The 27,798-nt window shown below is 37.4% G+C and overlaps 4 protein-coding genes across 4 annotated transcripts; 3 read left to right on the forward strand and 1 right to left on the reverse strand.

Annotated features, from left to right (window-relative positions):
* The first annotated feature begins 1,271 nt into the window (after positions 1 to 1,271).
* LOC141833832 (GDSL esterase/lipase APG-like) lies at positions 1,272 to 3,870 on the forward strand. The gene is made up of 5 exons (XM_074721330.1): positions 1,272 to 1,525; positions 1,613 to 1,743; positions 1,838 to 2,071; positions 2,146 to 2,404; positions 3,575 to 3,870. The coding sequence occupies exons 1-5, from the start codon at positions 1,273 to 1,275 to the stop codon at positions 3,769 to 3,771; spliced, it is 1,074 nt and encodes a 357-aa protein (XP_074577431.1). The 5' UTR covers position 1,272; the 3' UTR covers positions 3,772 to 3,870.
* A 1,427-nt stretch (positions 3,871 to 5,297) lies between these two features.
* LOC141833327 (protein CHUP1, chloroplastic-like) lies at positions 5,298 to 8,637 on the forward strand. Its single transcript, XM_074720742.1, has 4 exons — positions 5,298 to 5,568; positions 5,694 to 5,767; positions 5,870 to 6,559; positions 7,670 to 8,637. Exons 1-4 carry the CDS (start codon positions 5,370 to 5,372, stop codon positions 8,501 to 8,503), a joined length of 1,797 nt encoding a protein of 598 aa, XP_074576843.1. The 5' UTR covers positions 5,298 to 5,369; the 3' UTR covers positions 8,504 to 8,637.
* Positions 8,638 to 10,125: 1,488 nt separating this feature from the next.
* Positions 10,126 to 15,844, reverse strand: LOC141833326 (beta-galactosidase-like). The gene is made up of 18 exons (XM_074720741.1): positions 15,373 to 15,844; positions 15,179 to 15,274; positions 14,966 to 15,078; positions 14,778 to 14,844; positions 14,605 to 14,697; positions 14,348 to 14,494; positions 13,800 to 13,888; positions 13,561 to 13,666; positions 13,362 to 13,449; positions 13,017 to 13,135; positions 12,769 to 12,933; positions 12,346 to 12,515; positions 12,155 to 12,264; positions 11,954 to 12,063; positions 11,258 to 11,368; positions 11,062 to 11,163; positions 10,701 to 10,906; positions 10,126 to 10,609 (listed from the first exon to the last, which is right to left on the reverse strand). The coding sequence occupies exons 1-18, from the start codon at positions 15,580 to 15,582 to the stop codon at positions 10,498 to 10,500; spliced, it is 2,214 nt and encodes a 737-aa protein (XP_074576842.1). The 5' UTR covers positions 15,583 to 15,844; the 3' UTR covers positions 10,126 to 10,497.
* Positions 15,845 to 20,965: 5,121 nt separating this feature from the next.
* Positions 20,966 to 27,130, forward strand: LOC141833321 (nucleosome assembly protein 1;2). Its single transcript, XM_074720733.1, has 12 exons — positions 20,966 to 21,100; positions 21,192 to 21,235; positions 21,331 to 21,426; positions 25,016 to 25,108; positions 25,284 to 25,365; positions 25,441 to 25,502; positions 25,587 to 25,771; positions 25,860 to 26,037; positions 26,131 to 26,174; positions 26,382 to 26,586; positions 26,692 to 26,709; positions 26,796 to 27,130. The coding sequence occupies exons 1-12, from the start codon at positions 21,049 to 21,051 to the stop codon at positions 26,844 to 26,846; spliced, it is 1,110 nt and encodes a 369-aa protein (XP_074576834.1). The 5' UTR covers positions 20,966 to 21,048; the 3' UTR covers positions 26,847 to 27,130.
* The last annotated feature ends 668 nt before the right edge of the window (positions 27,131 to 27,798 follow it).

Below are 27,798 nucleotides of genomic sequence, written 5' to 3' on the forward strand. Positions count from 1 at the left end.
TTCTCCAATGTTGATTTGGCGTTTTTCCTGGCGAAGCCACCCTAACGTCGTAATCAACTGTATTTTCTCGATTTAATATTTGGCCGATGTCCCAAGGTGGCGGATCCACCTTTTTTGCAGAAGATTTGGCCTCTTTCCTTCATTAATTTTTCCAGCGGTTTTCGCAACTACTTTAGAGGTACACGTTCCCCACAATTAATGAAGATGTTCATAACGATCTCTAAAAATATTCATCCTATTTAATATTTAAATTTTAATTTCCTTATTAGTAAATCAACCAGACGTTCATAAGGATGAGGCTGCATGTTCGCTCAGTATTAAAAATTTATGTTCACTCATTACATTCAAATTAAATGAATAAATTTAAATAATTTATTTAATTAAATAAATAAATTTAAATATATATATATATATACTTTATTAATATTCATAAATAAAGATTAGGAAATCCCAGAGCTACATAGCAACAAAGCACTTACACAGTCATACGATTCGAGTCACAACTGCAGTACATTGCCAGATGAATTTTCTTTGGTGAGAAGTTGGGCTTAAAAAAATTAAATTAGTGAGCTTTCCACTGTGAGTACTTCTTGATTTATCTTGATAATCGATGAAAAATTTCAATAGGACCCAATCAATTGAGCTGCTCATTAATAATATTCACGAATAAAATTCTTAAACTATATTTGTCAATAAAACTTTTATCAACGTAATAAATAAATAAAAAAATTCAATATGAATAAATAAATTTGTATTATCAAATTCAATAATCGACCAAAAAATATAAATTTATAAAAGTTTTAAACAATTGAATTAAGAGTTTGATAATATCTAAACAAATCAAATTCAAAAAACTTGAATTATGTTCAAGCTCTTGAAAAAAATCAAGTCAAATTTGAATAATTGTTTCAACTGTTTGATTCATTTTAGGCTTGATTAGATTAGATTATCAAATAAATTTAAATACTATAAAACTTAATTTAACTTTGCTTGACTTTAGCTCGACTTGATTTATTTACTTTAGTAAATAGGTGAAATCTGTCATCCTAACGGTTCCATACGATCGGTCCCACAATCATCTGTGAAGAAATAAATTGAAAAATTATAGTTGATCATGATAGAGAAAAACATTGTCTCAATTTTACCGGGATTCAACCCTTCAACTTGATTCGTTTACGATCCTACTTTAGCTCAACTAGAGCACTCAATTCTCATCACCTTAATCCTTATATATGCCAGTAGCCTGTAGGAGTCAATCAAGCAAAAGCAAAGATGGAAACAACGGATGCGGGGACCTTGGCCAGGGTCCTAGCTTTGGCCCTCTTCCTGCTCCGGTTCGTCGGCGGCGGCGCGCAGCCGCTCGTGCCGGCGATCTTCACTTTCGGTGACTCGGCAGTGGATGTGGGCAACAATGACTACCTCACGGCCACTTTCAGATCAGATTATCCTCCTTACGGGAAGGACTTCACGAATCATCAGGCGACAGGAAGGTTCAGCAATGGAAAACTCGCCACAGACTTCACTGGTAAGCATGCAGCTAGCTAGGGTTTGCACATCAATTCGCCTCAGTTTAATTCTGTTTCTGACACTGAATCGATATCTGTCGTTGCAGCCGATACACTGGGATTCACCAGCTACGCGCCTCCTTATCTCAGTCCACAGGCCTCTGGAAGCAACCTGCTCATCGGCGCTAGCTTCGCATCGGCGGGGTCTGGCTTCTACGACGGAACCGCCGACGCTTTTGTGAGCAAAATCTCTCGATCGATCGCGCCGTTATCGATCATCTTCGAGAAAACAGAGCAACCGCTGACCTTGATTTTCTGTGTGGACATTGCAGAACGCGATCACTTTGCCTCAGCAATTGAAGTACTTCAGGGAGTACCGGTCGAGGCTGGCGGCGGTGGCCGGCAACTCGACGACGTCCTCCATAATCTCCGGCGCTCTCTACTTGCTTTGCGCCGGGACCGCCGATTTCGTCCAGAACTACTTCTCCAATCCCGCCCTCTCCCAGGCTCTGTCGCCGGCGCAGTTCTCCTCCCTCCTCGTCGGCAGCTACGCGATCTTTATCAGGGTTGGAAACTATAATCGATTAGAGATGCATATCTATACGAACATGAAAAAACGGCTGCGGCGTTGACTGTGCAGGATCTGTATGGATTGGGAGCTCGCCGGATTGGGGTGACCAACCTGGGGCCGCTGGGCTGCCTGCCGGCGACCATTTCTCTGTTCGGCGGCAGTGGAAGCGATGGGTGCGTCAGTCACCTCAACGAGGCCTCGCTGGAATTCAACCGGCAGATCAACGCGTCGACGGCGTCGCTGGCGAGGCAGCTCCCTGATCTCAAAATCGCCGTCTTTGATCTCTATCAGCCACTATATGACCTCGTCACCAAGCCCGCCGACTTTGGTAACGATGTTCGATATCGTATCGTTCATGCATGGGTTGTGTTTTTTTTTATTCACTGTGCTTTGACTTCATTCTATACCTCGACGGCTCAGTCAACGTTGACTTTGATCTACGTAAAGATAAAACTGACCTTTGCATGCAAATCGCATGAAGACCTATTTATTGAGTACGGAATGCAAACTGAATCTAGACTTGGTCGAGGTAATATTCTTTCGTACTATCCTTCCGTATGGATTAATTATAATTTTTTGATTTACTTTTTTATAGATAGTTATAGAATTAACTGTGTGAAATCGTTGGATAGTAGATTTCAATTTTTGTTGAAGTAGCTGACCTACTTAAGACCATGCCCTTATGACATGATTGAATTGAGTTATTACGAGATAACTTTATTGAGGTAGACAAAAAGGTCGAATCTCGACGAAGTTAAAGTAATGTCCTTCCCCGTAGTAACTAACTGTAACTTTCCGATTTACCTCCTCATAGATGATCATGAAGCTCACTATGTGGGATTATTGGGTGACGGATTTTAAGTTTTATTAAAGTATACAAATGGTAGAATAAGATAGTCAAATCTAGGGTGATGATGGTTAGGATTTGGGTGGAATTCTAAATCCTTTATTTTCATCTTCATTTATAATATCTTCATTTCTATTTCCATTGAATATTCAACTTTCATCCTCATTCTCATATCCAACGACAGAACCATTTTAAAAGTTGCTTCGGGTTAAAGCTCATGGCCCCACGAAGGTCTATGATCTTGAAAAGGAGGCTATAGCGACGAGAGAAATGAAGAATATGAGAAAGAGGAAGGTAGCTCGATAATCCGAGATCAACTTGGAATCAACTCGAGTAGATCAGTCATTCTAGCTCTGCCACTACTCATACCTGATTATTTAATTTGGTCCAAAAAAACCTCTTTATACTCTCGTCTATTCGGATCAGGTATCAGATCCACCAACGGATTCAGAAAAAATTATCATTCCTAACCGAATCATTAGGAAAATGGTAATTTCCTAAACTTTAAGGGGCAGACTGATATTTTTTTTTGAAAATGGTGGTTGGCGCCCTCAAGGATTACTAAATTAAGCACTTTACTCTATAAAATTTGATAAATTGTAAATTCTTTTTGCACATGAAGGTAAGTAACCCTAGCCATTGATCAACTAGGGTTCTTCGAGTCAAGGAAAGCGTGCTGCACCACCGGAACAGTGAAGACGTCGAGATACTTGTGCATTCCTCGCTCAACCGGAATGTGTCCAAATGCGACTGGATACGTGTTTTGGGACACGGTGCATCCGACCGATGCGGCTAACCAAGTGCTCTCTGACTCCTTCCTCGGCCAAGGCAGCAACCTTATTTTCTAGTTCAAAAGTGTAAATACGTTGTACATAAGGGACTCTTAAGTGTGAATTATTGAAATAAACAAACAGGTTTGTGTGTTGCAAGTAAGTTAATTTTTGGTACGAGTGTATTCGATTTGTTCGATTTCTATTGATTGAAATAATAAAATAGTTATTTCTTATAATTTATATTTTTTTTCCTTGCCATTTCAAACGTGCATGCTACTCGAGGTATGATTCTTGCTTACTGCCTGTTCAAAGGCACCAAACAACAAATAATAGTCTGCAAACAAGTATTCTTTTGTCTTTTCCAAAGAAAAAGATTGGGAAAAAAAAAGAATATAAAATCTCGTTAAAGAGGAACTTGGATTTGAATTGAAAGCTATGTTTTCTCACTATCATTTATGAATTTACGAGTAGGTAAATCAAAAAATTATAATTGATCACTATAGAAAAAGATATTATCTCAAATTTGTTGAAATTTGATTTTTATCTACTATAATAAATCTGTTACACAATAATCAACTCAATTATATCCCAGGGGTTAACTGGGACTAACTGTATCTGTTTTGTTCATAAGGTGATAGATTTTGTAGGTTGTTCCTAGGGGTGTAATTGAACTAAGCCGAGCCGAACAGTAAGAAGCTTGAGCTCGAGCTCGGTTTATTGTCTCTAAGTTTGAGTTCAGTTCGAGTTTGATTCAAATTTTAATTCTTAAGTTTGAGTTCGGCTCGTAATGAAATTAAATAGTTTTATATATATATATATATATATATATATATATAGATTTGATATTCTACGTGGCCCGTGCTGCGCGACCCCATGAGTGACACAGCCGACTCATCGCCGTTGCCGCCATCCTCGTCGCGCCGTCTGCCCACCACCGGTCGTCGACCCAAGCACGATCGACACACCGCTCATCAGAGCTTTGACCGGCGTCAGATTCTCACCGGATTATGGTCGAAATCCGATGCAATTTGGCCGAAACACGACCGGTAGTGGCACGCGCCGTTTCTGATCGCGATTTGGTCGAAAACGGCGTGTGCCACTGCAGACCGCATTCCGACCAAATTACGTCAGATTCCGACCATAATCTGGTCGGAATCTGATGTCGGCCGACGTGCCGACGAGCAGCGAGTCGATCGCGCCCGAGTTGGCGGCCGGCGGTGGTCGGACGGCGCAGCGAGAGCGGCTGGCAGCGACGGGGGTCACATGTTCATGAGTCTTTTAACGAACACGTTCGTAAACCTTTAAATAAATATGTTTACAAGCTCATGAATCAAATATTATTAAGTTCGAGCTCAGCTTGATAATATTTTCGAGCTCGAAATCGGACTCGAACTCTGCTCGTTAGCTTAATTGAACGAATTCAAATGAATTTTTTTCGAATTGATGCTGAATAGCTCGCGAATAGTTTGGTTTGTTTACATCCCTGTTCCTATTCCCTTATTGGACACGTGGGTGGGCCCAAGCAACTGCGATCGCAAGTCCAAATCCGTTGGCGCTCCGCGGAGGCGTGACGAGGTCGACTTGACTGGGGGAGTGGAATCCAAGTGGAGGAGATGGCCGCAAAGGGGACGCCTTTGGTTCCTTCCTCCTCTCGTTGAGGGGAGAGAAGCCGGATGTCTGGTCGAGCGGGGCGGTCTTGGAGTTCGGCGACGGGCGAGGCGGCGCCGGGTGGCCGTCGGAGAGGTAATAGGGATCTGAAGAATGTGGTCGTCAAGATCGGCATCGCCGTTGTGATTTCGTTCTCTGGATTCGCCTTCTCCCGGTTTCGGGTCCGATTCATCCGCCCGCCTTCTACTCGAGCTTCGTCGTCAGGTTTCATCTGTAGATTTATGCTTATCTGAAGATCCGTTTCTTCTTACTAGCTGGGGTTAGAAATTGAAGAGGGTTTGCAAAATTAGCGACCAAAAAGTTGGTTTTGACTGCATTGCATTCCTCAGCAGTTGGTGCAGGGACGGAACTTCGTGGGGAGGAAAACCGGGGTTGCCTTGAAGAGGACTGTCGCAGCCTCAAGGTTGTTAATTTTTGAAAGCCTCTAAGATCTTGTTTGCCTAATTGTCGATTGGTTTTGTGTAATGTAGCCTGTTTATATATGTGTGTGAACCTTTATTTGAAGATATCCAATGACATCCCTAGCGCCACTGAAGCCATGGTGGGAATGCCTCCTACCAGTACTAGCACAGATGAAGAAGAGTGCTTCCTCTTGCCCGAGTTTAATGATTTCGTGACACAAGAATTTAAGGCAGCCACTGAGAAATTGGAAATCACCCTGATCACAGATCTTAGGGAGATGGTTTTGTCTCTCCAGGAGAGGGAGAAGAATCTTGAGCTCCAATTGTTAGATTATCATGTAGTGAAAGAGCAAGGAGCTGCTGTTCAAGAGCTTGAGAATCGGTTGAAGATTAGTGCAACGGAGGCCAAGATGTACATGTTAAAGATTGACTCTTTGCAGGCTGAGTGCCAGAAGTTGCGAGCTCAAGTGGAAGAGTACTCAAGTGTGATGAAAGAGCTTGAGGCTGCAAGAACTGAGATGAAACTTCTGGAGCATAAGTTGAAGATTGATCAGGATCAAGCAAAAGAGGCATTGGCCGCCCTTCACCAAAAGATCTATTTTTTGAAACAAATGGGGCAGAAGAATGCAGATGCTGCTGCACTGGTCGAAAGGAAGTTGAATAGGTTGTACAATCTGGAAGGTGAGACTATAGAACTCAGGATGATCAATTCTAGGTTGTCAAATGAGATTTTGGACCTGAAAAGGAAGTTAGAGTCTTCACAAACAATTGCATCTCCAGTTGAGACTGTAAGGGTATGTTCTAGTACTTCCACTAAATTATACTTTGATAACTTTGATTATTTGTGTTTCTATTTGTAATTTTTCATCTTTAATAATATTATATATAGGTAGAAGGGAATTATGTGTAGGTAGAGATAACTACCTAGGATACTAAACAGTGATGGCGATCCTCCTTTGTAATGAGATATAGGTAGTTGCTCGCTTAAAAGAGGTTACTGTATGTCACAACACAAGTTTATACCAGATATGCTTAAGAAAGCTAGCATACTAAGGATTAAACCTGTAGATATTCTCATTGATCCTAGTGTCATATCTTTACCAGTACACAAGCAAGCCACTAACTGATCCAGGGATATATAGTATGATGGTAGGAAAATTAAATTATCTCAAATTCACCAGACCAACATCTTATTTGTTGTTAGCGTCATCAAGTTTTCAAGAAATCCATATCATGACCATTGGATAACAATTACAAAGATCCTATCTTACTTAAAAAGGTGCTTTAGGGAAGGGATTTTAATTTTGTGATCATGGTCATTGTGGTACTTTGATACAAATTGGGCAGGGGTTCCCCTAGTGTACAGATAGACAATTTACATTTGATTTTTGTGTTTTTAAGGAGATGATACTCTTTCTGGATATTCAAGAAGCAAATAGTAGTTACAAGTTAAAATGCATATGCAAATATAGGTCATAATCCTAGTAACATCCGAATTCATTTGGGTTAAGCATCTAATAACCGAGGTTGAATAATCCTCTGAAGCACCAATAAAGCTTTAATATGACAAGCCTGCAATATAGTCTAGTAGATTTGCTAACCAAATTGTTAAAAAAACCTAGAGTAAATATATCTGTAACAAGTTAACTTTCTACAGTATATTTAAGGGGAGTCTTAAGGATAAATATATAAGATATGGGAGATCTACTAAGAGGGATTGTGTGTGGAAGAATTCCTCTCAACAATTAGTTCACTTTGTCAAACAGAAGCAACTGTTGCTAGCCTGTGCTGGCAGCTTTTGGGAAAGTCTCAAGTTTTCTCATGATTAAGGACAGTGCTTGTTTCTCCTTTTAATTTAGTCTAAGTGCATGGAAAAAGGTGAACTTATATTAATTTCTTCCCAGGAGGAAGCATTGGAGGAAGTCAATCACTTGAGGAAGGTGAACGAAAAATTGATGGAGGAGATAGAACAGATACAGACAGATAGGTGTACTGATGTTGAGGAGCTGGTGTATCTTAAATGGATAAATGCATGCTTAAGATATGAGCTGAGAAACTACCAGCCAGTTACGGGAAAAACAGTTGCAAGAGATCTTAGCAGGAGCTTGAGTCCCATGTCAGAAGAGAAGGTCAAACAGCTCATACTGGAATACTCCAACTTGGGTTCTGATGAGAGAAGTTTAAATATTCTTGAAACTGATTCTGAGTTTTCTTCTGATTCGCAAACATCTACTGAAGAACCTGAAGATAGATCAATTGATGCCTCGTCTTCAACAAGATATAGTACCTCAAGAAAAGCGAAGTTTATCAGCAAACTTAAGAAGATAATACTGGGAAAAGGCAATCAGATCAGCAAAATTTCAGCAATAGATAAAACAAGCTTTGCAAATTCAGAAAGCAGAGGATCTTTCTCCACTTGTTCTTTTGACGATGTAATGCAAAGAGATTCATACGATAGCTTATCGTGTGTGAAAGATGAAATTGCTGCTGTAAATTTACTAGCAGAATTGGATGCACAGACAACTGAAAGCAAGCATGGTAAAGATCCTACCCATCAGATTAACTCGAGGCTCTCTCTTGACTTGCAATGCATACGGAAGCTTGATCTGGAAGAATCAAGAGAGGAAAAAGATACCAGCATCCATGAGAAAGCTGAATTAAAGAAATTTGCATATGCTTTGAGAGATGCAAGAGGGATGCCCAAATTGAAGAGAAGATCATCATCCTGTAGATACTAATGCCTTATTTTTGATCAGGTTAATTTAGTTACTCTCATACACAAACCAACAAACTAAATTTTGTAAATTTTTTTCCTTCCACATCATGGACAAAATATGATAAATGTAATGCAGTTCTCATACAAAAGTTGAGAATACGACTTCTATTGTTCATACATTTTCTTCTTTCATATTTTATGCACTTTCTGTTTGATATTTTAAAGGTGGACTCAGTCCAATGGTTCAGAAATTGTAAGTCAATCTATGAGCGTTCTCAAAGCTAGTAGGATGTCCACTTCTTTTGTTCTTGGATATTTCTTTCAACAAATCTAAATGTTTCCCTTCTTTTCAATTCCTAAATGGAGTAATGACAAACCCTAGTTAAGCTGCATCAAATATCATTCAATAGCAGCAGATATGCTATATACTGATTTTGAGGATTGTTTTGGTTTTGACTAGGCCTGACAAAGCTATTTCTGATTTCCTTTGAATTAAGGCCTTAAGGATAATAACCTCGACAGCATGATAGCTCGATACCAAATTAAGATGGTGAATAATTGAGTATGAATTTGCATTTATATAGATACAAAGAGAAGTATTTCTTGAATCTGAACCATCACATACTATGACAGTACTATCACAAACGAAATAAGTTTATGGTAGGATTTGACATGTTTGTTTTGACTTTGTTCATGGTGTCAATGACCCTCGTATGTGAAGTATCACCTGCTGACTTAGATTTAACTGATATTTCAGTGGAAAGAACTGATGGTCTTAATTAGGAGTTAGCTGATTAGGAAATTTATAGTGTTGGTTGAATGTCTTAATAGGGAAACATAATCATGTTTTTAACAATCAGAAAAGACAAGTTGACATTAGATCTAAAACAAACTCAGTGATGAGATATGATTCTGATTGACTCTACCAACCATACTTTCGTGGTTGACAAATCCTTGCTTCTGGGACATAGCTGAGTTGGTTACGACGGAGCAGAGTTGCAGAAGAAGGCAAGAGTTTGAATTTCGGCGAAGCCGAGACCATACCCTCTTCCATCATGATCCACTGTAGTTTTTCGATTTACTTTCTCGTAGATAGTCATGGGGTTGATCGTATGGAGTCGTTAGGGTGACGAATTTCACCTTTTTACAGAAGTAGTTGACAAATCCTTGTCAACAAAGGGTTTTCTAGGTAACTTGTCATTTTCAAAATACCTTAGCAAAAGTTAAAAAGATTCTCCATAAAGCATCCACATTGCAGAAGTCATCACCTAGAGAACCTCACTAAGTTTCTTGGGAATAAGAGTGCAAAAATTAACATAACGAATTCATCGAGATCTATGACAAGGATAGTGTTAACTTCTTCTCGGAAGGATATATAAAAGTTTTGACCTGGGAGGATTCCAGGAAGGCTATTTATAACCTTCTTCAAATCATCTTGAGAAAGATGAACTTTAAAGAAACAGAAAAGAAGCCTGCTAGGATTTTTTTTCTTTTCTTCTAGTTTGATTTCTCAATTCCTCAACAGCCAAAAGGACCACAACCTTTGCAAAGTGATGCAAAATTGTGCGATAAGAAACATGCAACAGAACTGCACAGGTTATGATCGATAAGTATACTGTAGATCAAAAGTCTTGCAAGCTTGAATAATATAGAAACAAGTGTTTAATTCATCCATACTGTTTTCTGTAAGCATTAACCTGACCACTCACATAGTACAAACAAATGGTTTGCTATGACATAATTATAGGTGTAGATACATGGACTCAAGTATATCCAGAGTTCCATATGCATCCAATAATCCCATATACATTTTGGCAAGCCATGTCGAACATGCTGCTCTATGTACATCTTCTCAAACTTAAACAGGAAAATCCTGGGCTCTCAATGGCTGCAGTTCCTGCTTCTCCACTGATCACCAGGAGTATATCTGTAGATGTCTTGAACAATTGTCTTGTCTTCTTTATTTAACTTAATCCTTCACCTTAGCTATTATTTCTAGCTGAACAATAAGCTCTTTCACTGAGCTGTTCTTCTTACCATGGATATGCCAGATGGGTCCGCACCCATCTCTTCGAAAACAACCAGAAGATTTCCAGTTGGGTTTAGCCAGGAGCGAGGAACATGATACCTGAGATTAGTTATCACGCAGCAGTTAATTATCTGCTTAAGCATAATCATTTTTCTCCTAACCCTTGTGTAAAGTTGCTAACACTCCTTACCATTTTTGAGAAGAATCCCCACAATTAGTTTGGCATTTTTTCTCATTGTATGTTCCGCGGTAATCACAACCACCACAAGAACCGTAAGCTTTGTAGGCAGGCCAATAACGACCGATACTTTGCCCATTTATCCATATTTGACCTTTACCCATGCTACTCATATCTAAAGCCAGTGGGTCATTCCCTGCTGGAGCATTGAAGTAAGCCTGGCAGATCAAAATGATCGAGTGAGATGATGATCATTAGAAGGAAGCAAACAATAGGACATATCAAACTGAAAGGAAAATAAGGAAGCAGCACTTCGTGACACTAAGCATTCAGAGCTGTGAGGATGCCTGCGGCTGTGCTATGCAATACAAACCTTGTGCCAAGTCATGGGCACTCTTGTGGATGCACCTCCCCACTCAACCGAAGAAGCTCCATTAAGTGTATGAAGATTTAAATGTTCACCCTGTAGGCCAACCTGCATGACTCATGAAGGTTACAACTCGTAATACTCGCGGGACCTAAAATCAAAAAAATAAAAGACACTGGGCAAGTTGTGCACATTCATAGACCTGGTAAGTCCATGTTTGTGACCCAAGGTCTCTTTTTCCTTCGTTTAGTCCTTCTAGAGTTACCGGACCAAGAACACCAGCATTCCATGTCTCAAAGTGGTTACCCACATTCTGAAAGAAATAATAAAGGAACAAAGAATAACATTGATTCTTACTTCAAGATAAAGCAAAGTTAGTTTCTTAGTTTCGAGGCATATATTTGGATATATAATAAACCAGTTCTTTTTTCAAAATACAATACAATAAGTCATGTTGATCCTATCAAGAAAATATATGTTCATCACAGTTGTGTTGATCCCAACTTTTTAAATTGGCTACATGAATCTTATCACTCTAATGGGTTCTACTAACTCACTTTTTATCGGCTTAAATCTTTTTTTTTTGTCTCCATATATCCCTTGCACCTATAACTCTTAACCTATTCAACAACAAAACCAGCTAGAGAATGAATCTTATCACTCTAATGGGTTCTACTAACTCACTTTTTATCGGCTTAAATCTTTTTTTTTATCTCCATATATCCCTTGCACCTATAGCTCTAACCTATTCAACAACAAAACCAGCTAGAGAATTTTCTACTCATCTTTGCAGATGTACTTATGATCTTAACTTCTTTTTCTAATTTCATCATCTATTAATGCTACATTTTCTCTTCTCGAGTAACTCATCGTTCACCAAACTAGGAAAGGTACTCACTGGTAGACCAACAGCTACACTTAAAATGGAAATCTTGTTCCTTCCTGTCCACAACTTTACATTTCCTGTATAAGTCAGCTTTGGACTGTCTAGTCCACCATAGACCATGCCTGCCAAAAAGTTGAAAGAGTTGTTTGAACCATACCATCAATGATAAATTCTTACAGAAGAAATTGTGGTGCTTGAACTAAAGTCACTTACCGACTCTTTCTCCATTGACGAAAACATGCATAGCATGACCCGCTGACATCACGGTGAGGTAAGGGTTCCGGCCATTCTTCAAAAAATGTTCATTTGGGCTTATGTCAACTCTGAGAGGATAATTGTTATACAACTGAACATAAGCTGAAAATTAAGGTTCCAAAATATGTTCATGGCAATCTTCTACTCACGTAATAGTGTACCACAGGTAGTCTGACTTGTCCCATGTCATGCTTAGCTGCTCAACTAGTCCATTTTTCGTGAACGATTCATCATCCAATGAGTTGGTCTGTTCACTAAAGGACTTCCAAGAAAACTTGCCGACCCATGACATTTTGTACTGAATTGTTGGAGCTACTACCTAATCATAAATTGTCATGCCATTTTGAGGTATGTTGAGAAAAATAATGTAGACTGTTTTCATTCAAAGACAGCAAGGGAACTTTGCACCAGTAGTACAAAGTTTCAGAAACCATGTGAAAGGTTCTAAAGAAAAATTTGAAAAAAAAAATACATTATAAAATAGATGAGTAGAATTTTGGGCCAATAGTCTGTTCATTAAACTACTATATTAACACAAGCATAGAAACAATTATCATAAAAATACTTCTAACCCTTGCGGTATTGAATATGGCAGTTTTGCAATCAGGAAGTATACTGATGGACCAAGCTGGAAGGTCATAGCTCATGCCATTGAAAGTAACCCTTGCAGATGATCTCGGGTTATAATTAGAAAGGAATGCTGCACAAGCACCTGATTTTGCTCTGTAAACGTGTGCCTGAAAGGAATTATGTGTAATTAGTTCAATTATTCACACGATTCGTTGCTATCCTACGGCCTACAGGAACTTGTGAGATGAACCTGCTCATAATTTCCAAGTTTTGAAATGGTTGGATCTGCAGATACGAGGGCCGGCTCAGACATTTTAATTGCATTATGAAGATCTCTCAAATGACCCCATTTTGGTTGCCTCAAGAGACCTGAGTATAGTGAACATCGTTAGGTGAAGGACTTTCTAATTTGGCATTCCATGTTTAAATGTTACTGCTTTAAGACTTCAAAGAACAAAATAGAAAATGTACCAGCATGCTCTTATCATAAAGAAATTACTATCCGATAAAGTTGTAAGTGAAAAACCAGTATAATGTCATAGTAGCAACGAAAAGGACTGATAGGTTAAGGTGAACTCTAATTCTTCACCCATACCATATTCATCTATCGGAGCATCATAGTCATAGCTTGTTGATATGAATGGACCACCAGCTGTCCGACCGAAGTTTGTTCCTCCATGATACTAGATTCAACAGAAAAAAGTAAATTCTTTTCTTTAGATATCACATAAAGGATTAACAATTAGTGAAACTGAAACAATTAGTGAAACTGAATAGAACATTCAACTCCTTACCATGTAGTAATTAACAAAGGATCCACCTTTCTGTATAAACCTTGCAACAGCAAAAGCCAAATCCTCAACTGGCCGGTGAGGAACTGGACCTCCAAAAGCAGTGAACCTGGTATATATTATGAATGTGATGAATAAGCGCACCATATATCAAGAAAATATTAGTTGACTGGTTCATTCTGAAGCGAAACAAAAAAACTCAAAGCAAGTTGACATGAATCAATAGTTCAAGTGAAAATTACCAGCCAGTCCAAGCTTCAGTCCACATAGTAGGTTTATAAGGCTTGTTTGGAGAGAAATAATCACAGTAGAACCCATTGCAAGTATTAATCTGAAAAGAAATTCCCATAGTATTATTACATGATAATATATTTTTGTGATAATCATTGACCGTGTGAAAAATAGCATGCAAAATAAAACAAAGTGATTAGTTGACATAATCCAGTGTAGCAAATCAAAGGAACTCAAAGCACAAGGCACCAGCATTGGGATTTCAAATTTGATACATGCACTTAAAAATTTATGCAATGCATAATCTATAAACGTTCATTGCAATGATAATTCAAGTGGGCATTGACTGTGTGAAAAATAGCATGCAAAAAAAAAAAAAAACAAAGTGATTAGTTGGCATAATCCAGTGTAACAAATCAAGGGAACTCAAAGCACAAGGCACCAGCATTGGGATTTCAATTTTGATACATGCACTTTATAATTTATGCAATGCATAATCTATAAACATTTCATTGCAATGATAATAGTGGGCATAAAGAGAGTATTCTTTTGAACTTACTACTGGATCAGGTGCATCATCTTGTTTACACATGACCCATGGCACACCGGTGTTGAGGCCAACTGCCATTTGAGCTGCCCACGTTGCATAATTCTTGGCGACGGAGCCACCATTGTAGTCCTCCAATGGACCGTATTCATTTTCAATCTGTTCAATTTAAGCACACAACTCAGAAGAACTAGAGAATTACTTGGATGAAACTAAAGACTTTGGTTTCCAATTCATTAGGGAGAGAAAAAAGAGAGAGTAAATTATACCTGAGAGAGGATTATCGGGCCACCTTGAGACTCATATAATCCTTCAGACTTCATCATGGAGACAATCTTCTCCGTGAAACTCTCCATCGCAGCCTTTTACATGAACAAAGGAATGATTAGGTCAAAAGAACAACTTGAGAGAAATAAAAGAAGAAGAATGTGTAAAATCTCACCTTGAAAGGCCCATTGTTAGTCCGGAAGCTGATACCAGGAACATACTTTAGCCAGATAGGAAACCCCCTGTTCCACGACAGAAGATGAACAAGTAAATATAATTGAAATGCGAAGTTGAGAAATTGTTTTCACTTCTTTTGAAGGAACCTAGAAAAAAATCCTTAGTTGACAGTAATCAGAAGCTTACCCAAAGTTCCATTCTGCACAAACATAAGGACCGATCCGAAGATGAACGTAGAGACCAGCCTGCTTCACCAGCTTAATAAAGCGAACCAGATCATAATTCCCTCCAAAATAATACTGTCAAAACCAAGGAAATCACCCAAAAAACTTTCTTAAAAATCACCAAGAAGTCACGAAAATGATAAAGAGAGTTTTTGAGATGGAATAACCAGCATACCTGGCCAGGGGAAGGCTCATGGCCGTTCCAGAACACATAGGTCTGGATGACATCCAAGCCGCCGTCTTTGGCCTTCTGTATGAGATCCGGCCACATCTGGAGATAAGCGACAAATAAAAATTCGAACTTTACACAGCAAAACAAATCCGAGTACCACAAAGGAGCCACATTTCACGCAAGAGAGGATTCCTCACCTCCGGAGTGCTGCGGGGGTAGTGAATGGAACCAGAGATGAGAATCCTCCGCTGACCATCGATGATGAGGGCCTTGCGGTCGTAGGAAACGGAGGCACCGACCGGAGTGAACAGAGACGGCGAAAAAACCAGTATCGCTGCAGTCACCGCCAGTAGCAGCCGATCGGAAAGCCTCCGGCGGCGCCCAAGCGTTACAGGCTCGGCGCTCATTGCCTCCTACAGATGTTATCCGCGTCAAAGGCGTCACCTTTCTTTAAATTGCCTTATCTATACTGTAAGGAGCAAAATCTCTTCTTGCTCTACCTCTATTGCCCTATAACTTTCTTTTAGACGGCACGTATTATCTCCCTCCCTTCACTTGCCTGCTCTGTACCATCATCTTCACCGAGAAAGAGAGAGGGCGAGGCAAAGGTAGGATCTTGGAGAATGTGGAGTGAAAGCAAGCATTGCTACTGCAAGTTAATACCAGCGAGTGAAGCGAGCTAAGATTGGTGCTCGAATGGTGGGGCCCTTTCGTTCGACGCAGCAGGTAGCCGTGCGCGGTCCCCGCAATTCTAAACCTGCCTCCACAGAGAAAAGAGGGAGCAAAAGACAAAAGAGCTTGTTCTTTGCTCTGGTGCTGCTTAGTTACTGCTGTGATTCCAAGAATATTTTCAAAACTAGTACAAAATTCGAAACATTGAGATGAAAAAGATTGAAAACTATAACAGAAACAGAACTATTGGCTTGGTTTTGATTTGATTCATTATAACTATAAACTGAAAAATATATACTAATACTTGTTTCCAATATGCTTGTGGAAGCAAATTGAGCATGATAAATTTTGTATGATCAAACAGTGTTCTCAATAAATTGAGCATGGAAGAAATTTTTGGCAGTTTGATTGTGTTTCTGGCCCACACTTTTGACAAATAGCCTATTAGTGTAGCAAGAGTTTGTTTAAGTAAATGAAGTTGTTATGCTCCATGAGTTCCTTCATAAATGTATTGAAAAAGACATTGCACCAACTGTATAAAACAACCAAGCTTATCATGTTGCATATTGTTTTCAATGTTGTGGAATAAAAATAACAATAAAAACTTTAAATTAAGACTCCTTTGATGTTGCTTCTCATGCCAAATGCCACTGATTCTCTATTTGATTTCTGACTTTTTTGTTCCTACTACTAAGAAGATAAAGATGGAGTTGAGTGTGTTGGTTGGTGTAGATTTTTTGTGATGCATATAATGAACAATAATCAGTTCTTTTTAAGAGACAATGACATCTTAGGACCATTCCTTGCCATTCATAAATAATAAAATGGAAAGCTAGTTAACTGAACTTGATTGTCTGCATAATTTAGTCTTTGAAGAACTTCCCCGGGGCACCATTCTATATTTTACTTTCTAAATCATCAGTTAAGAAACAATTATAGCATCATAAAAATTTCCTATAATCATTCATGTTTGATAGATATATGAACTAAGCAAACATCGAAAGGTCAGTGTACAGACTCCAATTGGATGTAGTTTCACATCTTTGGTTCTTTCTTCCTCTTTTTCGTCAAAATATTTCACAACTACTCTCTTATGCTTTTATTCTTTCCCTTTGTTGTTGGGTCCTTTATGCCTGGAAGTAGGGTAGCTGGCCATTGATTGCTGGTCCCAGCCAGTGTAGCAAATTAAACACCATGCACCTCCCCTACAGAAGGGATTCCCTAACAGCTGGGTTCTCCTGCCTTGTTCATTGTTAAGCTATGGACCATCCACCTAATTTTGTATCTGTAACAGACTGTACACTGATGCATTCCAAGGTTTTCTTTACAAGTATGATACCGATAAACTGCAGAACAATGACAAATGATGTTTGTCAAAGCTTACACAGTTGTAGTATTTTATTCGAATAACTGTCTCAGATTACTAAGCTCCATTGCTTACCTCTGTCTTATTCTCTGCCATAAATCTTTTCACTCAACTTAAATCATCACCTAAGTTCCATCTAAATACATAGATTATGTTTTTGTGCCATCCTTTTCATTTGTTTGCAGTGTGTTCTTATCAACATGAAGAGAGTTTCAAAGAGGAAACTCAATCGGAAGCATGAGTCAGCATATCTATCCAGTTTAGATAAGAAGAAAGAGTCGACAAAAAGATGAACTACTGACTGAGGTCATCAATTCAGTGGCAATCTCATCCAATTATAGTGAAACTAAGCTTGAACAATCTCAACTTAATCCTTGCTGAACACTGGTTCTTATCATTTATAGCATGAGCAAGATCCAGGAGATGCCTTTAGATATAGTCCTCCCTTACAAAGCATAGAGCTGCAACGACATGGTTTCTCGAACCTTGTCCACAAAGTCATCCTATTCTTCAACTGCTCAATAACTTTTTCTCTTGAAATGCATCCAAAAAAAGATTGAAAGAGAAAGGAATCGAAAACGACATACGAAAGAATGCATTTTGTATATATATGGAAGCTAAGCATCTCCAAGCACATCTACATATCTTCGAGCCCATGTCATTGTTTCTTCCAAGCAACAATTGATGCCAAATATCCTAATGAAATTAAAGATGTAGCACCCTAATTTAGTCCTAGGTGACAAATCACCGGATAATGAGGATTTCATTGTGTGATGGTAAGTTATTGTTAACTTACATTTAAGCATGTAAAGTCAGGAATTAGATCGTCAATTCGATTAAATTATTTCTTGATCGAAGGCAGGATACTGAACATCCATGCAAGTGGAACATAAAAAAAACTGATTTTTGTTGGATATCCATCCAATTGAATCAACTGATAATGAGGTTCAGTTGTCCATTAATGGGGTTCAACTATCCACATGCATCCATGTTCAGTATCCTGTTCTAATCTATCGAAAAGTACTTGGCAAATATCTTTTATGAACACAGACACATCTACTTGCTTCCTTAGGAAAACACTACTTCAGGCTCAGATTTAATTTTCTACAGCTTCTTGCTTGATGATTGGAGCACAAGATGTTAAGATAAGACGAGAAACAAGTTGTGGATGGTCTTGCAGTGATTGAAACTATATCATGCTTAGCAGGATAGATACAAGAAATAGAAGTTAGCTTCCAATTGGGTGCACTCTTTCCTTACTCCTTGTGAGCTCACAAGTCAAATCTCATCCTACAAGAAACCATAAAGTGTCTATGATTCTTTAGAATAGTGTTCCCCTTTTAGAACAACATCTCTAGCTTATACGGCTTGGCTCCAACTCGGTTACTTACGTGTTATAATTGGACACGATCCACACATGACTTGCAACCCGGAATCATATCATTCCAATAGTTTTCTATAAATATTAAGGTTAGTAATGATATGATAATCTTGTAGGGAATCCTATGCAATAAACAATAAAATTTACAGTAGAAATAAGATCCTAACGAGTGATTCATACAAAAGAAAACTCGTATAAAGTTTGATTTATCTATCTAATAGATCTATAGCTTTGAAGTGTGCCCTTCGCTTATCCCGCTCGTCCTCAGTTAGCCGGATCTTTTATACGTTCAAGCGTCCGTGCCTCTATGCGTATCCACACGAACACAATCTCAAGCTTCGGAGAAGAATCGCTTTTGTGGTGCTAGCCACACAAAGAGATTTGATCAAAACAAGAAGGAGGAAGAAAAGGGATGTTTGGCCAAGAGAGAGAAGAGAGCTCAAAAATGTCTTGTTCTTCTTGAAAAGTGTAAAAAAATCTTTTTTTATATGAAAAAAAAATCATCTCATGAATATAAAAGATTTTTACCTCTTTAACTTCTCCACATTAAAATCAATTAAAACATAAATAGAGCACATGTTTTTCATGTTGACTCTTCATCTTCTCTTCATTGAAGAGAAAAACTTTTGGTCTTCCTCTATTATTAATTCATTAAATATTTTAATGAATTAATGTCTCATTCAAATTTGGTTGAGTCTAATCTAAATGAGTTTAACTTAAATTAGATTCAATCCCATAATCCAATTTAGTTCACTTAAATCTAACTCAATTAATCCAATTCGGATCATATTTTAGTCAAACTAAAATCAATCAATCTCCGAAGCATCGCGTCCTTTGTGTGTGACTAAATAGGTTCTCATAACGTTGGTAATGTGTCTAAACCACTTTAGACACATAAGCAATAAGTGACATCTAACAATGCATCATTGTTACCCAAGTGACGAGAAAATCGAGATCTAACCTAACATTTTCGTGACTATTATAATGTATGATGATGTCTTTCTATCCTCGATATCTAAATTGATCAGTGAGACATAGACTGTGTCATCCTCGATATCAATATTTGTATTTCTTGATCCCCAAGTAGACGATCACTCAAGCAAATGAGCTCAATATCTTATATTGACTTATTTGAGCATAGTCATGCATTTAATAGTCCTACTCGATCAAGGGGTCCACAGATATCACTCTTGTCATATGGGAGGGATAGATCTCATTTACATCACTCACATCTCTCCGCATAATTCGTTGCATACCCAGTGATCGCCTTTATAGTTCATCCTGTTACGGGTGACGTCTGACGATACCAAAGTACACAACTTCTTAGGTAGGGAACTGTAGTGACTTCAGATCTAAGGACTATTCATACCAATAGCCACACGAGAAAGTTTATGACACTCATATAACGATCCATAAAACTTTCTCATAGCGGGTCAATTCAGTATATATTTTCTAATATATATCCATGTGTCAATATGATATCACATATCCATAACTTGTGAGATCAAATCATCAATTGACCTACATGCTAGTCTGATGCATTAATATTGTCATTGAATATTAATACTTGACTATGAATAGTTAAGAGTAATATTTTCTACATTATCTCACTATCAATTCAACTAATTGATATGATATAGATTAGAACCTACTACTTAAGGACATTATTATATTTAGTCATTTGACACAAATATGAAGTGAATATAATAACCAAACTTTATCTTTATTAATAATAGAATATGATACAAAAGTTCCTAGTCAATCATCACATAATTGACTCTATAACTACTATTAACAAATCTAACCTCTACTATCTATTTACTTTTCAGTTTCTTCATTACCACTTTACTATTTTTATGGTATCATGGTGATTAAGTATAAGAGGAACTTTGCTGAGCTCCCCGACACTCTCCATCTCAAAAGGCAGTTACTTCAGCATATGAAGAGCGTAAACCTTAAATAGATCACAAAGACTACTACAACTCTTAGTGGGAAATAACTAATTACTTAAAGAAAAAAGGGATAATTATTCAAAAGAAAATAACATTCATCGATATTAAGGTATAACAAAAATTAAATAGGCCAACCTGGATATTGGCCTTGAAATTGAACGGACCAATTAAATTGGGCCGAAAGGATCCGAATTCAATCGGCCCGCCAACGACCAAGCCCTAAAATCTTGCCAGTTTCGCAGTGTAGATTTGGGGGACGTCTGGAAATACGCACCCGAGTTACGATCATATTTTTATCCAATAGAAGTACGGGTAAAATAGTGGGTGTGAATTTGGTCAACATGCTTTAATCTTTGCCTTCTGCGGTTGCCGGATATAAAGATCCACCGCATCTCTCGCCTTCAAGCCTCTCAATTGCAATTTGCCACTCGTAACCCCGCGCCTAGGGTTTTCTCTTTGAAGCTTCTCATCTCGAGAGGGGCGGCGGCGGCGGATAGCGAAGATGAGCAACGCAAAGCAGCAAGACGGCCTTAATCTCGCCGATCTCGGCGCCGGTCTCCATCTTACTTGATCATATTTTCTTCACTCGTCCTGTTTCTCCACGTTCTTGTTTGGTTCTGATGTTGGACTGGCTTATTTTTGCAGCTTTGAGTGCGGAGGATAGAGCTGGTCTAGTCAATGCTCTAAAGGTGCGTTTTGGAATGAACCGTGTTTGAGTTTTGGAAGATTTGGAGGAGAATACATGGATAGATGTTTCTTAATGGTTCTTTTTTTTGAGATGCAGGACAAGCTCCAGAGTCTGGCAGGGAAACATACTGATGTCTTGGAGACGCTCAGCCCGGCTGTTAAGAAACGTGTCGAGTTTTTGAGGGAGATTCAGGTTCTCTTTTTCACTAAACTCGACATTTTTTCCACGTCTGTTAATGTATATGGATGATCTCTTTATTTTGGTTGTTTTGTGGTGTTGTTATTGAGGATACTAGCAATTATCTTGTCCCTCAAAATTTAAGTCCTGGTATGATATATGACTCTAAGTAGGTTTATTTAGATTTCTATTTATGAAAAAAGAGTCAAGAATGCCATCATCTCTCTTGCTTATTTGTTTTATTTTTCAGCTCCTGATAGTTGGGGTCGTTGTGGCTCTGAAAATAGTCTGTTCAAACTCATTTTCCTTTTAGTCCTTATTTGTTTGGTAGATTGTTGAATGCTGCACAAACTTGGTTGCTTTACCTCCAGCTGTTACCTACCAACTTGACTTGACCATTGAACTTGGGAACGACAATAATGGTGCTTGCTCTGTTTTTTTTTCTAATATTGTAGAATAAATATTAAAAAGTGTGTGACAGTGGTAAGCGGTTGGGTCATTGACAAGTTCATGTAGGCTATGCTTTTACAAAGATGCATCTTTGATCCTTGTAACATATTTTTTGAATGAAAATACACAAATATCATAATCAAATAGTTCATTAGTCATACATGTAAAATCTAATATAACTCCACAGAATGGTGGATAATGCAATGATTCAAATTGTTAACACTACCATTTATTGAAAGTGTACACCTATGCAACAGCTTCTGCTAATGATTTTATCAGATTATTGATCTTTTAGTCTTTTTGATATTACACCATTATGATCATGATGATTCCTTGTAGCTTTCACATTCCACGCCCTTCATGGTGGCTATTTGATTTCTGTTACCATTTATGTGAAATTTAATTTATGGATCTTATTTAGTAGCTTCTTAGCTACTATAACTAGATCTCATGTTAAGTTCAATTGAAACATGACTTTTCTTCTAAGTCATATTTCTTTTGTGCTTGTCTCATTTGTGGTTAAGGATTTTGTTCTTGTTGTGTTTTGATTGTTTATATTTACAATGGACTAACCATAACTTGATTTGTTATATTGTGGACTACTAACACAAAATTAAGGTTTCTTGCTTGGCTTGGATGAGCCAGTTGAAGAACAAGTATTATGTAATATGAAAATGCATAAGCACTATGCCTACACACTATATGAACCACATAATGCGGGCTTTGAATGTGCACATTTTCTTCAAAATTCCTGCCAATGTTGGTGCTAGGACATTGGTTTTGCTCATTGGATTTAGTTGCAGTTTCTGTATTGTTGTGGAGAGATAAGTGTATACTAGAAGGCATACACCATTTACTTAAGGGAACAAAAAATGTGAATGGTGCTGGCTATTGATTCCTTGTTTCATTCAGAAACCATATCCCTTTCCTACATCACGCCTCAAAGCGCTCAACTTGGAAGTTCTCAATGAACTGGAACTAAAATGGGCCTCTCAAACAGCAAAGATTGAACTTTTCACTTCAAGGGGTTTCAAGGAGGTTATGTGATTTCAAATGGATCTGTTGTCTAAATGAATAATATTTCCCATAGGTCAATCTAATGCTGTCACTCAAAGATTTACAGTGAGGTATAACAGTAAGCTGCCAATATAGTGATCCTTAACTGTTGTGCCTTCATTTTTTTTTATTTGTGTTACAATGGCAATAAGGATGACCTCAGGTCTGCATCTTTTTCTTGTGTTATTGATTTTTGTTAAAGTCCCATGTAGGGATGGGCCATGTATTCCACTGTTCCTAAGCGTAATCCTGTTTGCATGTGCAGATACCTAATTCTCTAAATGGTTAAATAAAATGAATGCTAATATATACCTTGAGCCACTCATTTAATTGTATTGGTATCTGAAGATGACATAAGAAAGTCAGCAGGAAACATTTATCTAAGATGTAGAGCAAATCCAAAACAGAATGTCAAATGATTAAAGAAATCCAAAGAATGGAAGGAACCTTACCAATGATGGGGAATGAAGTAATGCCACCATATTTATGGCAGGCAATGAACAACCTTGGAGTAAACTTTTTGAAAATGGGTGACCGTGAGTAATATGGATGAAAGCCAGGATGGGAAGAGAGGTGGCAGATCTTTGACCATAGCATAAAGATCATAATGGAGTGGAAGGCTGAGTGTACTTGCTGACAAATGTTAACAACTGCAGGATTGTGGAGATAATGAATAGAAAGGGTGATGTGGTCGGTTTATGCAAGGGAATGGCGTAGACTGGAGTTGCATGGATAGGGAGTAGTCAATGTGGTGTGGACTAGCATTTGTGATACGGTATTAAGGTCCCTTAGGGGTAAATCAATTAGGCTGACTCGTTGAGTGTTGTTTCAGTTTGAAAGAAATAGAAGACTTTGACATCAGATTGCAACGATACTAAACCTATATATTTATCTGAGTTTATAAGTATAATAAGATAAAATTTAATATAATATTTGATGAAATTTATATTAAAATTTTCTATTTGATTTAAATCAAACTAAATCATGCTTGATTTATGTCTTGAAGCAAAATTGGTTTTTGTTTTCATTTGTACGTAATTATTTTTGTATTTATTCTGGAACATGGTACCTCACATGGTAAAACACAACCCAATATTATGTATTAGAACTTCACAAGTATTGATCTAGGTGTTTGACACCTTAATTTTTAATTTTTTTACAACCCAGTATATGGGCGGCAGTGTCCTTGCCCTATTCAGAGTGTCAATCTTGGAGTGTAAAATGAAGTAGGTGGATGAAGAGTTGAAGCAACATACCCTGCTTGTACTTGTAACCACCCAAATAACTATGACCTGAACAAATCTTGACTTAAAAAGCCTATGCATTGCAAGAACATGATTAAAGTGGATTCAGCTAATATTCCAAATTCCATGTGCTACAAAAAGGCAATTCATTTATTCTCAATTGTACCCTAGATTGTCTGAAGTGTTTATCTGGCGTCACATGGCCAATTTAATTGTACTTTTCTCAGTTACTAATGGTATGAAACCATGATTTGTTAAACTGTACCTTTGATATGATCATTTTTTTTTACTGATCTGATGAGGACCAATACATTAACTACGCAATTTATGGTGGTCCATTGCAATTTATTTAATTTAAATCTAGATGTTTATACAGCAGGATACATTAAGTCACCCCTATATACAATCACAGATTTTTAATGTTTTTAAGTAATCTTACTCTTAAATATATTAGTAGATTGCCATTATGTTATTAACTAATGTGTCTATGTGGTCATCTACAATTTGAATGACAATCTTTCCTTTTGTCAATTAGTTCCATGTGCTGATGTAACATTGGAAAAAAACATGAACCTTGCATAGGGATTGACGTAGCACTGAGAAAGACATGAAGTTGCAGGATTGATAGCACCAGGATAAACATGAACCTCACATAGGGAATCAAGAAAATAAAATTGTTTATCAAAAAGCTATACTTGATATTCTTTAAAATGCTTTGATTAGTCTTTAATTTCATTCTAAAGGTAACACATGTTGTTCTTTTTTTTTTGTATCAACAAATGCTCTGCTTTGCTACTGTGGCTTTTGGGTTTTAGATTACTGATGCAGCATCTGCATTACTTTCTTTTTTCTAGAGTCAACATGATGAGCTTGAGGCTAAGTTTTTTGAAGAGAGGGCTGCACTCGAGGCCAAATACCAGAAATTTTATGAGCCATTGTATGCAAAGGTACACTTTCTGTTCCATACTCTCGATATGATTGTTTTACTACTAAACTACACTGTGAGATGAGCTAAAGGTCAATTATCTCTGTGATCCTTATTGGATCATGTAGTTTTGTGAATGCTGATATTGAATATTGTGTACGATATGATATTTGCTGACATGGATACATGCTTTACAGAGGTATGACATTGTAAATGGCGCTGTTGAAGTTGAAGGCAATAAAGTTGAATCTGCAGATGAAAGCGACAAAGCTAATGAAGGTTTTTAATGCAATTTGAATGTCAAATATTTTCTGTTGGTGCCTTTATTTAGATGTTATTTGTTTGATGTTTTAGAAAAAGGTGTGCCTAGCTTTTGGCTTACTGCTATGAAAACAAATGAAGTGCTAGCAGAGGAGGTAAGTGAATAGAGAATTGCACTCCTTTATCATTTTAGTTTATTTGCTACTGTGATTATTTTATTACTTTTCCTTTGTAACTAGATTCAAGAACGTGATGAAGAAGCCCTGAAATATCTAAAGGATATAAAATGGTGCAGAATTGATGAGCCCAAGGGTTTTAAACTTGAATTTTTCTTTGATACAAACCCTTTCTTTAGAAACACTGTTCTGACAAAAACATATCATATGATTGATGAAGATGAACCGATCTTAGAGAAAGCCATCGGGTACATCATTTTTCTATTCAACTGTACATACACATTACCAATGCTGGTCTTTTACTGATTTCTCTTGAATTATTACTTTCTATTGCAGAACTGAAATTGAATGGCTTCCAGGAAAATGCTTGACCCAAAAGATTCTTAAAAAGAAACCCAAGAAGGGCTCTAAGAATGCTAAACCCATAACAAAAACTGAAGATTGTGAGAGTTTTTTCAACTTCTTCAATCCACCACAAGTACCTGATGATGATGCAGATATTGATGAGGATACAGTAAGTTATCATCAGCATTGGGAAAGATATTAGTAAGAAAAAAATATATAGCAGAACGGCAACGCTATAACCTCGTTTTCCTCCTTTTGACAGGCTGAGCAATTGCAAAGTCAGATGGAAGTAGATTATGATATTGGGTAATCCAATTGTTTACTTCGTTTCACGCCTAAAAAATTTTAATTAAAGAATGTGACTGTATTTGGAGGATCTATTTATTAATACTGCTTGTATTCTTTACTAAATATAATTTGGTTGATTTTTTTTTTTCTAAATTTTGTTTATTTAATTTTTTAATACGCAGCGTCTGGACAATACCACAATAAGTTGTATTTGTTTACCTGCAGGTCCACAATTAAAGACAAGATAATTCCCCATGCAGTTTCATGGTTCACGGGGGATGCTGTCCAAGACGAAGACCTAGAAATAGAAGACGAAGAGGATGGGGAAGATGAGGACGATGAGGAAGAAGAGGATGAGGATGAGGACGATGAGGAAGATGATGAAGATGAGGACGAGGATGAAGATGAAAAAAGAAAGTCCAAGAAAAAGGTATCACTTCAAATGCCCCTACATTCTTCATCATCTTAGTTCTTACACCTTGATATTGTTTGGATACTGACTCGCTTTCACCATTTTTTTTAATGTCACGAGCAGTCAGCTTCAGGGCACAAGGTACACTGACCCCCGCATCGTTTATCTTTGCCATATCCGTAGTGCCTATGAATAAATTTCAACATCACGGTTTAATGAATGTGCAGAAGAGCGGAGGGGAGCAAGCTGAACGGCCAGCCGAGTGCAAGCAGCAGTAAACATGTCCTCCTACAAGGTGTTCGGTAATGGATTCAGTATCTTTTGGCCTGGAGTTTCTGAGGAAGAAGCAGAGCATAATTTTTGAAAAGAACAGTCTTTTATTCTGCTATCGTTGTATCTGGGTCCCTTTCGGTTTGTTGGTCTTCTATAGTTAATGGTGTACTTGAAGATTGTTGCAGTTTTCTGTTTTTTTTCTCCTGCTTGATGGGACTATTGTGATATCCATTAGTTGGTTGTATTATTTTTGGTTGAGATTCAAATTCTGGCTTTAGTTTGACTGCAATGGCCCAAGTTATTGTGGATCGTAAATGGCTTGTCGCTTTGATCTGCAATTCGGTTTAAAGAAATGAATTAAATTCTAAATTTATTTTTTATTGAAAAAAATGAATAGATGGGTAAAATAGCTGTTAATTTAAATTGGATTTGTTTAGTTGATTTGTAAGTAATTTAGATGAGTTGAGTTGAAATTTTATTAATTTATTTTAAGATATATTTAGATGAGTTGACCTATTTAGGTTTGTGATCTGTGTGGGTGGTTCACGGTGGATTTGAGTTGGTTTGTAAGTTAAAAAAAGTTTATTTATTTATTTTAAAATTAAAATAAAAAATTTAATAAAAGAGTGAGTTTGATTCATTTAAATTATAATTTAAATTTAAATTTAAAATTTTTAAGTTTGAATAAAATTCAAATTGCTACATATATTTTTAAATCGATTAAGGGTGTTTTATATTTAATTTTAATTAAAAAAGTATTTTATTTTATTATTTTATCTTGTATATTGGTATGATATTATTATTATTTATTTAAATCTTGATTTTGTGATAATATAAATTTTTATTTATTTTAATTTCATAGTTATTATATAAATTTATAGATGAAAAAAAAAAAAAACAATGTTGTTTAAATGGGCGAGACTGCCGGATTCGCAGAGTTGGCTGCTTACCTGTCGC

The sequence above is a fragment of the Curcuma longa genome, chromosome 8 (assembly GCF_044706935.1).
Source record: "Curcuma longa cultivar G26 ecotype Majalengka, Jawa Barat chromosome 8, ITB_CL_G26_1.1, whole genome shotgun sequence".
NCBI classification, from domain to species: domain Eukaryota; kingdom Viridiplantae; phylum Streptophyta; class Magnoliopsida; order Zingiberales; family Zingiberaceae; genus Curcuma; species Curcuma longa.